This window comes from Salvelinus fontinalis, chromosome 34 (assembly GCF_029448725.1).
Source record: "Salvelinus fontinalis isolate EN_2023a chromosome 34, ASM2944872v1, whole genome shotgun sequence".
NCBI lineage: Eukaryota > Metazoa > Chordata > Actinopteri > Salmoniformes > Salmonidae > Salvelinus > Salvelinus fontinalis.
Genome location: NC_074698.1, coordinates 34,192,372 through 34,210,012, shown reverse-complemented (window position 1 = coordinate 34,210,012; position 17,641 = coordinate 34,192,372). Strand labels below are relative to the sequence as shown.

Below are 17,641 nucleotides of genomic sequence, written 5' to 3'. Positions count from 1 at the left end.
TTGAGTCAAGCAACACTGAGGCATGCATGAGAGCATCAGCTGTTCCGAACAACTGTGTGATCACGATCTCCGTAGCCGACGTGAGTAAGACCTTTAAACAGGTCAACATACGCAAGGCTGCGGGGCCAGACGGATTACCAGGACGTGTGCTCCGGGCATGTGCTGACCAACTGGCAGGTGTCTTCACTGACATTTTCAACATGTCCTTGATTGAGTCTGTAATACCAACATGTTTCAAGCAGACCACCATAGTCCCTGTGCCCAAGAACACAAAGGCAACCTGCCTAAATGACTACAGACCCATAGCACTCACGTCCGTAGCCATGAAGTGCTTTGAAAGGTTGGTAATGGCTCACATCATCACCATTATCCCAGAAACCCTAGACCCACTCCAATTTGCATACCGCCCAAACAGATCCACAGATGATGCAATCTCTATTGCACTCCACACTGCCCTTTCCCACCTGGACAAAAGGAACCCTTATGTGAGAATGCGATTCATTGACTACAGCTCAGCGTTCAACACCACAGTACCCTCAAAGCTCATCACTAAACTAAGGATCCTGGGACTAAACACCTCCCTCTGCAACTGGATCCTGGACTTCCTGACGGGCCGCCCCCAGGTGGTGAGGGTAGGTAGCAACACATCTGTCACGCTGATCCTCAACACGGGAGCCCCACAGGGGTGCGTGCTCAGTCCCCTCCTGTACTCCCTGTTCACCCACGACTGCATGGCCAGGCATGACTCCCAACACTGTCATTAAGTTTGCAGACTACACAACAGTGGTAGGCCTGATCACCGACAACGACGAGACAGCCTATAGGGAGGAGGTCAGAGACCTGGCTGGGTGGTGCCAGAATAACAACCTATCCCTCAACATAACCAAGACTAAGGAGATGATTGTGGACTACAGGAAAAGGAGGACCGAGCACGCCCCCATTGTCATCGACGGGGCTGTAGTAGAGCAGGTTGAGAACTTCAAGTTCCTTGGTGTTCACATCAACAACAAACTAGAATGGTCCAAACACACCAAGACAGTCGTGAAGAGGGCACGACAAAGCCTATTCCCCCTCAGGAAACTAAAAAGATTTGGCATGGGTCCTGAGATCCTCAAAAGGTTCTACAGCTGCAACATCGAGAGCATCCTGACTGCTTGCATCACTGCCTGGTACGACAATTGCTAGGCCTCCGACCGCAAGGCGCTACAGAGGGTAGTGTGAACGGCCCAGTACATCACTGGGGCTAAGCTGCCTGCCATCCAGGACCTCTACACCAGGCGGTGTCAGAGGAAGGCCCTAAAAATTGTCAAAGACCCCAGCCACCCCAGTCATAGAATGTTCTCTCTACTACCGCTTGGCAAGCGGTACCGGAGTGCCAAGTCTAGGACAAAAAGGCTTCTCAACAGTTTTTACCCCCAAGCCATAAGACTCCTGAACAGGTAGTGAAATGGCCACCCGGACCCCCCCCCCCCCCCCCCCCCCCCCCCACACTGCTGCTACTCTGTTTATAATATATGCATAATCACTTTAACTATACATTCATGTACATACTACCTCAATTGGGCCGACCAACCAGTGCACCCGCACATTGGCTAACCGGGCTGTCTGCATTGTGTCCCGCCACCTGCCACCCACCACCTGCCAACCCCTCTTTTACGCTACTGCTACTCTCTGTTTATCATATACGCATTGTCACTTTAACCATATCTACATGTACACAGCCTGATTAACCGGTGTCTGTATGTAGCCTCGCTACTTTTATAGCCCCGCTACTGTATGTAGCCTGTCTTTTTACTGTTGTTTTATTTCTTTACTTACCTATTGGTCACCTAATACCTTTTTTTGCACTATTGGTTAGAGCCTGTAAGTAATCATTTCACTGTAAGATTGTATTCGGCGCACAAATAGGCAAATAAACTTTGATTTGATTTAACAGGTTTTTACCCAAGGGTGCGGCACCACATGACCCAGCAGGAGGTACGGTAGAGGAATCCCCTGCTTGTGTCCACATCACCCAGAATGGACTGTGGTGTATTAACTAGAAACATGGTGGGCTGGGCCCTGGGGTGTATTCACTAGGTACCAAATTATTTATTTTTTTGCGGAACAGGGAGGGACTATCTTTACTTTGTCCAATAAGACACGTTTTTACTTTGCAAAAACGTTTTGCTACACACTGTAGCAAAATGATCACTTGTTTTGTTGCAAATCCTCACTCGTTTAGTTGTGAATACACCATGCATTAGAAAATGAAAAGCATCCCCATCCGGGCTTAGAAACTAATAGAGAGAAACAGGCTATTGAATCGTCTATTGATCTGTCGTTATGCCCTTGAGCAAGGCACTCACCCCTAAACTGCTCTCCAGCCAGGGGCGCTGCTCCTTGGCTAACCCTGTGCCTCTCAACGTGTGTGTATTTCCAGGTTGGGCAGGGGACATTTAAGTATCCATTCTATATGTGTATATTGTATTCTATTCTGTGTCTATTCTATTCTACAGGTATATGTGTATATTCCATTGTATATGTGTATATTCTATTCTATATATGTATATTCTATAGGTGTATATTCTATTCTATTCCACAGGTATATGTGTATATTCTATTCTATATTTGTATATTCTATACGTGTATATTCTATTCTATACGTGTATACTATGTTTTATTCTACACGTGTATATTCTATTCTATATGTGTATACTCTATTTTACTCTATATGTGTTAATTCTATATGTGTATATACTATTCTATATGTGTATATTCTATTCTATACGTGTATATTCTATTCTGTACGTGTATATTCTATTTCATTATATACGTGTAGATTTTATTCTATTCTACAGGTATATGTGTATATTCTATTTTATTCTATATGTGACATTTTATTCTAAACGTGTATATTCTATTCTATATGTGCATATTCTATTTTATTCTATATGTGTATATTCTATTCTATACGTGTACAGTTGAAGTTGGAAGTTTACATACACCTTTGCCAAATACATTTAAACTCAGTTTTTCACAATTCCTGACATTTAAACATAGTAAAAATTCCCTGTCTTAGGTCAGTTAGGATCACCACTTTATTTTAAGAATGTGAAATGTCAGAATAATAGTAGAGAGTGATTTATTTCAGCTTTATTTCTTTCATCACATTCCCAGTGGGTCAGAAGTTTACATACACTCAATTAGTATTTGGTAGCATTGCCTTTAAATTGTTTAACTTGGGTCAAACGTTTCAGGTAGCCTTCCACAAGCTTCCCACAATAGGTCGGGTGAATTTTGGCCCATTCCTCCTGACAGAGCTGGTGTAACTGAGTCAGGTTTGTAGGCCTCCTTGCTCGCACACGCTTTTTCAGTTCTGCCCACAAATTTTCTATAGGATTGAGTTCAGGGCTTTGTGATGGCCACTCCAATACCTTGACTTTGTTGTCCTTAAGCCATTTTGCCACAACTTTGGAAGTATGCTTGGGGTCATTGTCCATTTGGAAGACCCATTTGCGACCTAGCTTTAACTTCCTGACTGATGTCTTGAGATGTTCCTTTAATATATCCACATAATTTCCTACCTCATGATGCCATCTATTTTGTGAAGTGCACCAGTCCCTCCTGCAGCAAATCAACCCCACAACATGATGCTGCCACCCCTGTGCTTCACGGTTGGGATGGTGTTCTTTGGCTTGCAAGCATCCCCCTTTTTCCTTCAACATAACGATGGTCATTATGGCCAAACAGTTCTATTTTTGTTTCATCAGACCAGAGGACATTTCTCCAAAAAGTACAATTTTTGTCCCCATGTGCAGTTGCAAACCGTAGTCTTGCTTTTTTTATGGCGGTTTTGGAGCAGTGGCTTCTTCCTTGCTGAGCGGCCTTTCAGGTTATGTCGATATAGAACTCGTTTTACTGTGGACATAGATACTTTTTCACCTGTTTCCTCCAGCATCTTCACAAGGTCCTTTGCTGTTGTTCTGGGATTGATTTGCACTTTTCGCACCAAAGTACGTTCATCTCTAGGAGACAGAACACGTCCTCTTCCTGAGCGGTATGATGGCTGCGTGGTCCCATGGTGTTTATACTTGCGTACTATTGTTTGTACAAATGAACGTGGTACCTTCAGGCGTTTGACTTGTGGAGGTCCACAATTTTTTTCTGAGGTCTTGGCTGTTTTCTTTTGATTTTCCCATGATGTCAAGCAAAGAGGCACTGAGTTTGAAGGTTGGCCTTGAAATCCATCCACAGGTACACCACCAATTGACTCAAATTATGTCAATTAGCCTATCAGAAGCTTCTTAAAGCCATGACATCATTTTCTGAAATTTTCCAAGCTGTTTAAAGGCACAGTCAACTTAGTCAATGTAAACTTCTGACCCACTGGAATTGTGACACAGTGAATTATTAGTGAAACAATCTGTCTGTAAAAAATTACTTGTGTCATGCACAAAGTCGATGTCCTAACCGACTTGCCAAAACTATAGTTTGTCAACAAGAAATGTGTGGAGTGGTTGAAAAACGAGTTTTAATGACTCCAACCTAAGTGTATGTAAACTTCCGACTTCAACTGTATATTCTATATGTGTATATTCCATTCTATACGTGTATATTCTATTCTGTGTGTGTATACTCTATTCTATATTTGTATATTCTATTCTATATGTGTATATTCTATTCTATACTTGTATATTCTATTCTATATGTGTATATTCTACTTCACTCCACATGTGTATATTCTATTTTATTCTATATATGTATATTCTATTCTATATGTGTATATTCTATTTTACAGATATATGTGTATATTCTATTTTACTCTATATGTGTATATACTATTCTACATGTGTATATTCTTTTCTATACGTGTATATGCTATATGTGTATATTCTATTCTATACGTGTATATTCTTTTTATGATTTACTTATATATTTTCTTCTATTCTACAGGTATATGTGTAGATTCTAGTCATATCTACATATGTATATTCTATTCTATATGTTTATTCTATATGTGTATATTCTATTTTACAGCTATATATGTATATTCTGTTTTATTCTAGATGTGCATATTCTATTCTATATGTATATATTATATTCTATATGTGTATATTCTATTCTATACGTATATATTCTATTCTGTATGTGTATATTCTATTCTATATGTGTATATTCTATCTATTCTATACGTGTATATTCTATTCTATACATGTATATTCTATTCTATACATGTATATTCTATTTTATTATTTACTTATATATTTTATTATATTCTACAGGTATATGTGTAGATTCTAGTCTATTCTATATGTGTATATTCTATTCCATATATGTATATTCTATAGGTGTATATTATATTATATTCTACAGGTATATGTGTATGTTCTATTCTGTACTTGTATATTCTATTCTGTATGTGTATATTATATTTTATTCTATAAGTGTATATTCTATTCTATTCTATATGTATATATTCTATTCTATGTGTGTATTTTCTACTCTATACATGTATATTCAATTTTATTCTATATGTGTACATTCTATTCTATATGTGTATATTCTTTTTTATTCCATATGTTTATATTCTATTATATATGTTTATATTCTATAGTATTTCTACGGGTATATGTGTATTTTCTATTCTATATGTGTATATTATATTCTATTCTACAGGAATATGTGTATTTTCTATTCTATAGGTGTATATTCTATTCTATTCATGTATATTCTGTTCTATTTTATAAGTGTTTATTATATTCTATACGTGTATATTATATTCTATACGTGATTTTTCTATTCTACATCTGTTCTACATCTATTCTACATCTGTGACTTGCAGGCTCTGGGACCTGCTATTTGATGGATTATGGATGTAGCCTATTGTAGCCTATATGTTAAAGAATGAATGTGAAGAACAGGGACCAGATGTCCTCTTCTATTTCATTTTAGTTTCACACTGTAACTATATTCTTAATGTGTGTACACATGGTTAGCCTTACGTGTGAATCCAGATCTAATCACATGACAGTGGAGCATGCCTCTATTATGTAACAATATGTCGGCTATCCTTTAGCAGTCATCGTACGATCCAATGCCATGTGACGCCACTTCCCCGGGATAGGAGGCGTTGTCCCACGGTTCTGCTGTTCAGGCGTCACTTCTATGCAGAAACCGGCTATCATACAAAGGGACATACACTAGATAAAGCCTATACATAAAATCGAACGGTGCAGGTATATTTGTGTCTTCGTTTGTGCTATTACTAGGGGTTGCTTGTCCAGGATATAGGCTACGTTGAAATATCATATATAATATCATCGTAGTCTTTTCGTGCACAAAATGATCAAGAACGGACATCACCCAATGAACACAACAGGGAAAGATGCAGGGACGAACCTCGGCGCTACAGCTTGCAGTCCGGAGAAGAGAAGACGAACCATCCGGGTGTGGTGTGACGGGTGGTGAGTGATACAGAATAACATTACAGTGACAGCTAGATAAAAGGCCTGTGTTGCTACATTGTGGCCCTGAGCATGCATACAATTAAATGAGGCATGCCCACCTCTATGATACTTACACAAATATAGTATATTTCAAAGATGGTATATTTGAATGTGGGGAAAACGTAGCATCATTTCACCATGTATCTGATGTCCAGTGAACTGTCCATAGCCAATGCACTTCCTAGAAATACTGCCATAAACAGCAGCGCGTGCTTGTTCCATTCCGTCGGTATCCCGCCTGTCAAAACAGAAAGGTGTTTCAATAGGCTGCCGCATCACATGCCAGGTATGTTTACCTTCCAGTCTTACTCTCCGTAATGGCAACATGCCACCAGGGTATTCACTTTGCATGTTATTCGAGCGATAGGGTAGGCTATGCACGGCGACCGTAGCCTAGGCAAACTGCATTCACGCATAGTGTGCATACAAGTGGAGAAGGGTGCAATTGTGCCCGGCAATTCGGGGTGTTCCTGCATTGGCAGGAACCCCTCTATATACTTATATAGGTAAATGTTTAAGTTAGGGAGAGGCAGGAGGTAGGGGTGCTCCAGTACCGTTGGTGGCGTTAATGCACAATAACTTTGGATGCCAGCAACTGATAAACGCTACAGAAGAAGGGGTGGGGTGACAACGGTAGCTACACCGGTAGACAATGTCCTTCACCGCTTGCCTGACAGGCACTGTTTTCCCGCAGTTCAGGTAACGACGGCGAGGGCAGGTGTTCAGCAGGTGGGAGAGAAGTACACCGTGTGCTAGCTTAGCCAGCTAGTTCTAAGGAGGACTCCCTTACACAGCAGGAGGACTCTGTTACACAATCAGAATGAGTTTTTCACCACAAAAGGGCTTTATTACAGACATAAATACTCCTCAGTTTCATCAGCTGTCTGGGTGGCTGCTCTCAGATGATCCCGCAGGTGAAGAAGCCGGATGTGGAGTTCTTGGGCTGGCGTGGTTACACGTGGTCTGTGGCGGTGAGGACGTTTGGACATACTTCCAAATTCTCTAAAACCTCATTGGAGGCGGCTTATGGTAGAGAAATTAACATACATTTCTCTGGCAACAACTCTGGTGGACATTCCTGCAGTCAGCATGCCAATTGCACGCTCCCTCAAACTTGAGACATCTGTGGCATTGTGTTATGTGACAAAGCTGGGCATTTTAGAGTGGCCTTTTATTGTCCCCAGCATAAGGTGCACCTGTGTAATGATCATGCTGTTTGATAAGCTTCTTGATATGCCACACCTGTCAGGTGGGTAGATTATCTTGGTAAAGGAGAAATGTTCACTAACAGGGATGTAAACAAATTTGTGCACAAAAAATCTGGGATCTTTTATTTTAGCTCATGAAACATGGGACCAACACTACATGTTGCGTTTATATTTTTGTTCAGAATATCAAGCTAGCTAGTACATGGTGTTGCCCTAGTTTCCAATCTGCTGTGCTAGTGGGGAGGCTTGGGCGACCGGTAGATAGTGTCCTTCGCCCCCGCCTGCCGAGCACGTTTTTTTCTCCGGTACACAGCAGGCGGGGTCGACACCATGTGCTAGCTAACTAGCAAGCTAGCACACAGTGTTGCTAACTAGTTATTTAACTAGCACACAGTGTTGCTCTAGCACACAGTGTTGCCCTAGCCTCCCGGCGTTCATGCAGGAACCAATAGGGTGCTCGAAAAGGGGCGTTCATGCAGGAATGAATGGGATGCTCGATGGGGGGATGTTCATGAAGGAACCAGTGGGATGCTTGAGGAGGAACACACACATGCAGGAACGCCCCAAATGGAGGGTTGCAGTTGAACACTATTGTACAAGTGTACAACTTGACTCTACTTGTTTTGCTGTGGATTTCGGATATTTGATCTAGAATTACCTGTAGATTCCTGTACACAGTGCACGGAATACCACCTAAATACCACCAAAAGTCCGGTAATTCAAGACAGGAAGAGGGACCTCTGAGATAATACCCAGTGTCAACAGTCCACATTCCTTCCAACACTTCAGAGTACAGTGTCAGCACTCTGAAGTCTTCAACATCTGTCCCTCTCTCCAGGAACAAGGGCGTTTGTTGCATGCTATATTTCTTTGCATGTTTGTATTTTGTTGCACGGAATTCATAGTTTTCACAAAATACAGCATGTTACAAACAGCACCCCATAGGCCTGCACTATAACTCACTCCACCTCCCTGACACCCACTGTGTTGTGCTGTAGGCGTATAGACCACAGTCCCCTCTTCCTCAGTGTTGTAACCTGCTTATGAAGCAGCCGAGCGTACGGGCAGCGGAAACACTAACAGGCCTGCCATTGTTCCGTGGTCAGAGTTTGTTTCAAAACGGAGTGGTAGTGTGTGGAAACTAAACAGTGACATTGTTGAGTGTTTCTGCCATGAGAAACACCGTCACACACAACCTCCCCCTGGGGCAGAGTCAGCAGCTATAGGACATGCACCTGACCCACGTCGCGAACGTAGGACACAAACACGCTTTGAATTGATGCGCGTGAAGATCTGCATTACGGCGGCTTCCTCTGGGAGAATTCCAGTCATTTTGGTGCAGCCACCTAGCCGTGGTTAGATGGAATGTTGCAGAATGTTTCGGATGCCAGAATATTAATCGGTGGGGTGAGTTCCCAAAGCCAGCCTGTGTCAACAGAGCTCATTTCACTAACCCTTCTAACCCCTCGGCCCACACCTGCCATGTCCATGAAAGTTCATGCCCTGCGGACTCACTCGTCTGTCCTCACTAAATACAGTACATTGTTGGCCATACATTGCAGCAGCATCACCATATTCTTGTTGACGTCTAGCACCATCAGCATCAGCTGTAGCAGGCCCTAGGAGCGGCACTGGGCAGATTGACTCAGGAAAGGAAATATATATTTTTTGTCTGTCAGTGAGACTTTAGGCTAGATTCTGTCAGATCTGCGTTAGCCAAGACTCACATGGCGCTTGTTTTGGCAGTGTTGGAAGTGAGAGCTGTCAAATCCACAAGTGGCATTATACCTAAAGCGGACATTGCCATTGACTGCATAGAGTCGCATTAAGAGAAATCCCAACTTGTTTAGAAGTTTGAGCACTGGAATGTGAGCTGTAATCTGCCCCTCTATTAGGCTGATAGAAATCCTCATCATTTTGTTTTGTGATTTTCAATTTGAGTGTAATTTTTCCGAAATAGCCTACACGTACTCATTCTGAACTTCTAACGCGAGTGGGAGGGGTGTGGCTTTGTGACAATGACCACACGCTCTAATGCAGTTACACCTCCGACACCGCCAAAACATCAGCTATGCGGTTAACTAATTAACGCTTGATCTGATTGAATCTAGCCTTAAATCTGCTAAACTATAAATTGTTGGAGTGTCACTTGTTAGTGTCAGTGAGACCTTATCTGTTTGACTATCTATCCGGACTAGCTATTGTAGTTTTGCAAAATTCTGTGAACTTTCAATAAATTCTCTGCTTTTCCCAAAATCCCTGTTGGAGGATTCACGGAATCAGGAGGGAATAAGCAGGAAATCCGGAATTCAAACAGGATTTCTGGAAAACCAGGGAATTTATTTTGCAACCCTAATCCAGACACTGTCCTGCCTTTAGGGTTGAAGTTTGAGACAGTCTGTTCTTAATTGGTTTCCAGTGACAGAAGGTAGCCAGGGTCCAAATTAGCAACATCGTCAACTGAGCTCTAAAGTCCACTGACACTCCTCACTCAGGCTTTCACATAGCTGCTGCCAGGCTGTGTTGTGTTCATTAGGCAACAATCAGAAGGAAAGAAACATACTGAAACAGGAAGGGACTACCTGGATGCACATTTTCATTTACCGTTGCAAAATGTTTGAAAACGTGTGTGCCCTAATGAAGACGACCCAGAACACAGCCTATAAACATTCAGTTTACAGTCTCAGTCAGGGGAGGAGTCATTCTGAGGTAATGTCTGTCAGTAAATCCCCAGTAGTAATAATCTCAGTCAGGGGAAGAGTCATTCTGAGATGATGTCTGTCAGTAAATCCCCAGTAGTAATAATCTCCGTCAGAGGAAGAGTCATTCTGAGGTGATGTCTGTCAGTAAATCCCCAGTAGTAATAATCTCAGTCAGAGGAAGAGTCATTCTGAGGTGATGTCTGTCAGTAAATCCCCAGTAGTAATAATCTCAGCCAGGGAGGAGTCATTCTGAGGTGATGTCTGTCAGTAAATCCCCAGTAGTAATAATCTCCGTCAGAGGAAGAGTCATTCTGAGATGATGTCTGTCAGTAAATCCCCAGTAGTAATAATCTCAGTCAGGGGAAGAGTCATTCTGAGGTGATGTCTGTCAGTAAATCTCCAGTAGTAATAATCTCCGTCAGAGGAAGAGTCATTCTGAGATGATGTCTGTCAGTAAATCCCCTGTAGTAATAATCTCAGTCAGGGGAAGAGTCATTCTGAGGTGATGTCTGTCAGTAAATCCCCAGTAGTAATAATCTCAGTCAGGTGAGGAGTCATTCTGAGGTGATGTCTGTCAGTAAATCCCCAGTACTAATAATCCCAACAGATGTAATGACACCATGGATTATCTTTATGAGAGAGATAGCACAAGAAGCCTTTATAGGCCTGTGTCATGTATCTATGGTACGTGGTATATCATGTATAGATAGTATATACAAGCACATTTTAATAACAGCATAGATGATCTTTATGAGTGATATCATATGAAGTATTTGTGGTAAATACAAGAGACCATTAGACGCAGGCATCAAACAAAGATTTGACCAACAAGAAAAACGAGAACAAATGTTTGTGCTGTCTTGCTGGAGGGTTGCTAGCCTGTCTCTACCGTTCTCTACTAGGACCTAGCTGGTGTTATTGTACCACTCTACCATTCTCTACTAGGACCTAGCTGGTGTTATTGTACCACTCTACCATTCTCTACTAGGACCTAGCTGGTGTTATTGTACCACTCTACCATTCTCTACTGGGACCTAGCTGGTGTTATTGTACCACTCTACCATTCTCTACTAGGACCTAGCTGGTGTTATTGTACCACTCTACCATTCTCTACTAGGACCTAGCTGGTGTTATTGTACCACTCTACCATTCTCTACTAGGACCTAGCTGGTGTTATTGTACCATTATACCATTCTCTACTGGGACCTAGCTGGTGTTATTGTACCACTCTACCATTCTCTACTAGGACCTAGCTGGTGTTATTGTACCACTCTACCATTCTCTACTGGGACCTAGCTGGTGTTATTGTACCACTCTACCATTCGCTACTAGGACCTAGCTGGTGTTATTGTACCACTCTACCATTCTCTACTAGGACCTAGCTGGTGTTATTGTACCACTCTACCATTCTCTACTAGGACCTAGCTGGTGTTATTGTACCATTATACCATTCTCTACTAGGACCTAGCTGGTGTTATTGTACCACTCTACCATTCTCTACTGGGACCTAGCTGGTGTTATTGTACCACTCTACCATTCTCTACTAGGACCTAGCTGGTGTTATTGTACCACTCTACCATTCTCTACTGGGACCTAGCTGGTGTTATTGTACCACTCTACCATTCTCTACTAGGACCTAGCTGGTGTTATTGTACCACTCTACCATTCTCTACTAGGACCTAGCTGGTGTTATTGTACCACTCTACCATTCTCTACTAGGACCTAGCTGGTGTTATTGTACCACTCTACCATTCTCTACTGGGACCTAGCTGGTGTTATTGTACCACTCTACCATTCTCTACTGGGACCTAGCTGGTGTTATTGTACCACTCTACCATTCTCTACTAGGACCTAGCTGGTGTTATTGTACCACTCTACCATTCTCTACTAGGACCTAGCTGGTGTTATTGTACCACTCTACCATTCTCTACTAGGACCTAGCTGGTGTTATTGTACCACTCTACCATTCTCTACTAGGACCTAGCTGGTGTTATTGTACCACTCTACCATTCTCTACTAGGACCTAGCTGGTGTTATTGTACCACTCTACCATTCTCTACTAGGACCTAGCTGGTGTTATTGTACCACTCTACCATTCTCTACTAGGACCTAGCTGGTGTTATTGTACCACTCTACCATTCTCTACTAGGACCTAGCTGGTGTTATTGTACCACTCTACCATTCTCTACTAGGACCTAGCTGGTGTTATTGTACCACTCTACCATTCTCTACTAGGACCTAGCTGGTGTTATTGTACCACTCTACCATTCTCTACTGGGACCTAGCTGGTGTTATTGTACCACTCTACCATTCCCTACTAGGACCTAGCTGGTGTTATTGTCAAACAGCTCTTGTGCTATGTGGGTGTCTGTCTGCTAGCTGACCTTGCCACGCTACTTAATATTTCATCACGGCCTGTGATCCTCTGGTGATTCCTACCCTGCTAAAGAAAACAACAGGAACAGCATCACCCCAGGCCAGGCCACCTTTCAAGCCACCTAGCGTTCCTGGGTTACACTGTCCAAGGGCAGGCAAGCAGACAGGCAGATAGACAGGCAGATAGACAGGCAGGCAGGCAGGCTGGCAGATAGACATGGACATCAAGCCTAGGACTGCAGGGCCTCTCTCACAAGCATAGTCTCTTATGTAACCATTAGTCCTTTGTCTGTCTCCTTACACACACACGCACGCACGCACGCACGCACACACACACACACACACACACACACACACACTTCACTTCTGGCCCGACCAGCCACACTCAGTAGTCACATTAAGCCCCTATTTAGAATCAACATGTGGATTCCATTCCACAGCTCTAACAGACAGTGTGAACAAAACGTCTGAAACCGTCAGGGACGGCTTATGCTGTTCAGTCATCACACACAAAACAATGTCCTTTTGGTCGCGCCATACAACGTGTTCATTTAACATTCAATACCGTTGATAACTGACTTGCCTAGTTAAATAAAGGTTAAATACATAGACAATAAAAATTGCTTTTTAGAACAGCCACGTGGGAAAGAAAGCTGATAACAAAGTGATAACATGAAGTGGTCCATCTTGAAAGTTCACTTAAGGGCACTAGGAAGTAGGAACACGAGCAGTCTGCAGTGTATAGTGATACGACCACGTCACACCATGGTTCAGGGGTTCACTGTGTCATCACTGCCCCTTAGACAGGCAGGCTACTTAGCAGCATGAGATTCTCTTACTGCTCTGGGCTGGACATCTCTAACGCGTGACAGCTCTATTTTGATGACGTTTTATAGCAGCGATAGCAATCAGGTCATGTACAGTAGTTGTAAATGGTTTATGACTGATTTGATCCACTTTTATGACCAGTCAAATTACTACAGTTGATGTACCATTAACACACATTTTATTGAGACAATACACTGGCGAAAAGAATTCTCCAGGTTTCAACTTTCTCTCTAATACTTTACTGTAGGCAATGTGCCTTTATGTCAAGTGCCTCTATAACACAGGTTACATGACTACAAATGTGCCATTCCAGTTCCGCTATAACCTGCTACTGAGGTGACTATGATGTCATTTGCCACATAATGAAAGTTATAGCCCTCAAAATCAACTCAACTTGGATGCCAGTTCCACTGCTTTTTCCCATTTTCCCCCTCTAACCAGAGACTGATTTAGACCTGGGACACCAGGTGGGTGGAATAATGATCAGGTAGAACAGAACCAGCAGGCTCCAGACCTCGTAGAGTAAGATTTGAATACCCCTAGCGGGGGTAGGGAATGGAATGGGGAAAGGAATAAATACAAAAGAGGTCACAGGACTAGAGGTCGACCGATTAATTAGGGCCGATTTCAAGTTTTCATAACAATCGGTAATCAGCCTTTTTGGACACCGATTATGGCCGATTACATTGCAATCCACGAGGAAACAGCGTGGCAAACTGACCACCTGTTATGCGAGTGCAGCGTCAAAAGGACCTTGTGGCTGCAAGGAACCAAGGTAAGTTGCTAGCTAGTATTAAACTTATCTTATAAAAAACAATCAATCTTCACATAATCACTAGTTAACTACACATGGTTGATGATATTACTAGGTTAACTAGCTTGTCCTGCGTTGCATATAATCAATGCGGTGCCTGTTAATTTATCATCGAATCACAGCCTACTTCAACTTCGCCAAACGGGTGAGGATTTAACAAAGGCGCATTGCCGAAGAAAGCACAATTGTTGCACAAATGTACCTAACCATAAACATCAATGCCTTTCTTAAAATCAATACACAGACGTATATTTTTTAAACCTGCATATTTAGTTAAAAGAAATTCATGTTAGCAGGCAATATTAACTAGGAATATTGTGTTACTTCTCTTGCGTTCAGTGCAAGCAGAGTCAGAGTATTTGCAACAGTTTGAGCCGCCTGGCTCGTTGAGAACTGTGAACTAATTTGCCAGAATTTTACATATATATGTTATAACATTGAAGGTTGTGCAATGTAACAGCAATATTTAGACTTAGGGATGCCACCTGTTCGATAAAATACGGAACGGTTCTGTATTTCACTGAAAGAATAAACGTTTTGTTTTTGAAATGATAGTTCCCAGATTTGACCATATTAATGACCTAAGGCTCGTATTTCTGTGTTCATTATATTCTAATTAAGTCTATGATTTGATATTTGATAGAGCAGTCTGACTGAGCCGTGGTAGGCAGAAGCAGGCTCGTAAGCATTCATTCAAACAGCACTTTCCTGCATTTGCCAGCAGCTCTTAGTAATGCTTGAAGCACAGCGCTGTTTATGACTTCAAGCCTATCAACTCCCGAGATTAGGCTGGCAATACTAAAGTGCCTATAAGAACATCCAATAGTCAAAGGTATATGAAATACAAATAGTATAGAGAGAAATTAATTCCTATAATAACTACAACCTAAAACTTCAGTTTTGTCTGGTACAGATACGAAACAAAAAACAACTACCAACAAACATTGGTTGGAACAGGCTACCTAAGTATGGCTCCCAATCAGAGACAACGATAGACAGCTGCCTCTGATTGGGAACCACACCAGGTCAAACACATAGAAACACAACATAGAAAAAAGAACATAGACTGCCCACCCTAGTCACACCCTGGCCTAACCAAAATAGAGAATAAAAAGTCTCTCTATAGCCAGGGCATGACAATTTTATTTATGTATTATATTAAGTTAAAATGAAAGTGTTCATTGTTAATTGTCATTGTTACAAATATATATATATATATATATATATAAAAAATTTGACAATTAATCGATATCGGCTTTTTTTGGTCCTCCAATAATCGGTATCTGTATCAGCGTTGAAAAATCCTAATTGGTCGACCTCTACACAGGACAACAACGTTCTGTCATCTATAGTACCCATTATGACAAGCTTCATTGTATCTAATACCATGGTTCATAATGTTTATGACTGACTATGACAGATGGTATCATGTCTTATGTAGCTGTTATAAAGGCTTTATGAATCCATACATCAGGGGGCCGACAGTATAGCATTACCACTTGCTGTGCTAATTCTCACTGTACCTGTACCTCAACCACCACTGAGTGAGGAGCCGGAACAGACACCAAACCACAGCAGGGCCTGTCATGTCAGCAGTTTGAGTGATAGCAGGCTAATGCTAATGTCCACCTGTTAGTCATCACCGTGATAGATTACTCTGTACCAATCTGGGCAATAATCTAATCAGCTACAGATGGAGTGCTCAGTGCTCGTCTCCATGGCTACTGTGGATGTAGTGACTCTGTTTCTCTGACTGTTAGTTTGGTGGTACTAGATGTACATTATGGACAGGTTTCCCAGAACCAGATTAAGCCTACTCCTATTTTACAAAACATTCTCAGTCCAGGAATAGGCTTAATCTGCGTCTTGGAAACTGACCCTATGAATGCTCCCTAGTATTAACTGTGGCTTTGTTATCCTTCCTCTAGCTATGACATGGTCCATTATGGTCACTCCAACCAGCTGCGGCAGGCCAAGGCCATGGGAGATTACCTCATCGTTGGAGTACACACAGACGGTAAGAGCTTCAGGGTTGGGGTTCCAGTCCCAGCATGCAACAGGGGAGCCTCCATCACACCAGGGCTGGGGTTCAAGTCCCAGCATGCAACAGGAGAGCCTCCATCACACCAGGGTTGGGGTTCCAGTCCCAGCATGCAACAGGGGAGCCTCCATCACACCAGGGTTGTGGTTCCAATCCCAGCATGCAACAGGAGAGCCTCCATCACACCAGGGTTGGGGTTCCAGTCCCAGCATGCAACAGGAGAGCCTCCATCACACCAGGGTTGGGTTCCAGTCCCAGCATGCAACAGGAGAGTCTCCATCATACCAGGGGTTGTATTCATTAAGCACTGAACGTAAGAAAATGGATAGAAACAGGGAGGAGTTACCTGGACCAATACCATGCGTTACCTTGTCCAATAAAAATTGTTAATTTCCGTTGTGGGCCCTAATGAATGTGGCCCTGACCTCCATGGAATAACCACCACCTCCCAATCCCCTCAGACGCCCAGACCCAGCATAGTGACCTCATCCTTTCAGCCCTCAACTGCCACTACCAGTCCCCCCATTATATCTCCTACCCCAACCAAGACCCCAACCAGACCTGACCTGCATCACCTCAACGCAGAGCCAACACCCCCCAAACACACACACCAAAGCATCTCCCACCAGACCCTATCTCCCTCCTCCTTCTCTCCCAAACCCTTCAGCCTGACATGGGGAGGTGTCAGGCGGCCAGCCTCCCACTGCTTTAATAACTCATCACCATCAGACACCTGGGTTGTGTTCATTAGGCACCAAATTAAATAAAAACAGACTGAAACAAGGATGGACTACCTGGATGGACTACCTGTTTTTCATTGCGTTTCCTAATGTACACGAGCCACTTGTGTGCTGAAAGATCTTGCAACTGTTGTGACAGTAGTAACACAGGGGCCCAAACAGTGGCTGGAACACAACAACACATCACAGCCTCCCATGGCACACTAGGGCACTCTGACACTGGGACCGACAGACACACTGTGCGACGGGCGCCATGTCAGTGTTTACCATAACCCAGAACTACATGGCTTAACTCAAACAATAGAGCCTCACACACTGTGGTCTGTTAGGGACAAAGGAGCACATAGATAGTAGGCTATAACCTCTCTATCACAGAGAGAGAGAGGAGAGAGGTGTGAGAGGAGAGAGGTGTGAGAGAGAGAGAGAGAGAGAGAGAGAGAGAGA

At 42.8% G+C, this 17,641-nt stretch overlaps 1 protein-coding gene across 2 annotated transcripts in view; it reads left to right on the top strand.

Moving 5' to 3' along the window:
- Positions 1–6,071: 6,071 nt before the first annotated feature.
- The window catches only part of LOC129833752 (ethanolamine-phosphate cytidylyltransferase-like), a 31,286-nt gene continuing 19,716 nt past the window's right edge, over positions 6,072–17,641 (top strand). The window contains exons 1-2 of one of the 2 annotated variants that reach the window (XM_055898546.1): positions 6,072–6,446; positions 16,345–16,433. In XM_055898546.1, the coding sequence (XP_055754521.1) occupies positions 6,325–6,446; positions 16,345–16,433 (211 nt within the window). In that variant the 5' untranslated portion in view covers positions 6,072–6,324. The remainder of the gene's footprint in view (positions 6,447–16,344; positions 16,434–17,641) is intronic. The other variant, XM_055898548.1, reaches the window with a different exon arrangement.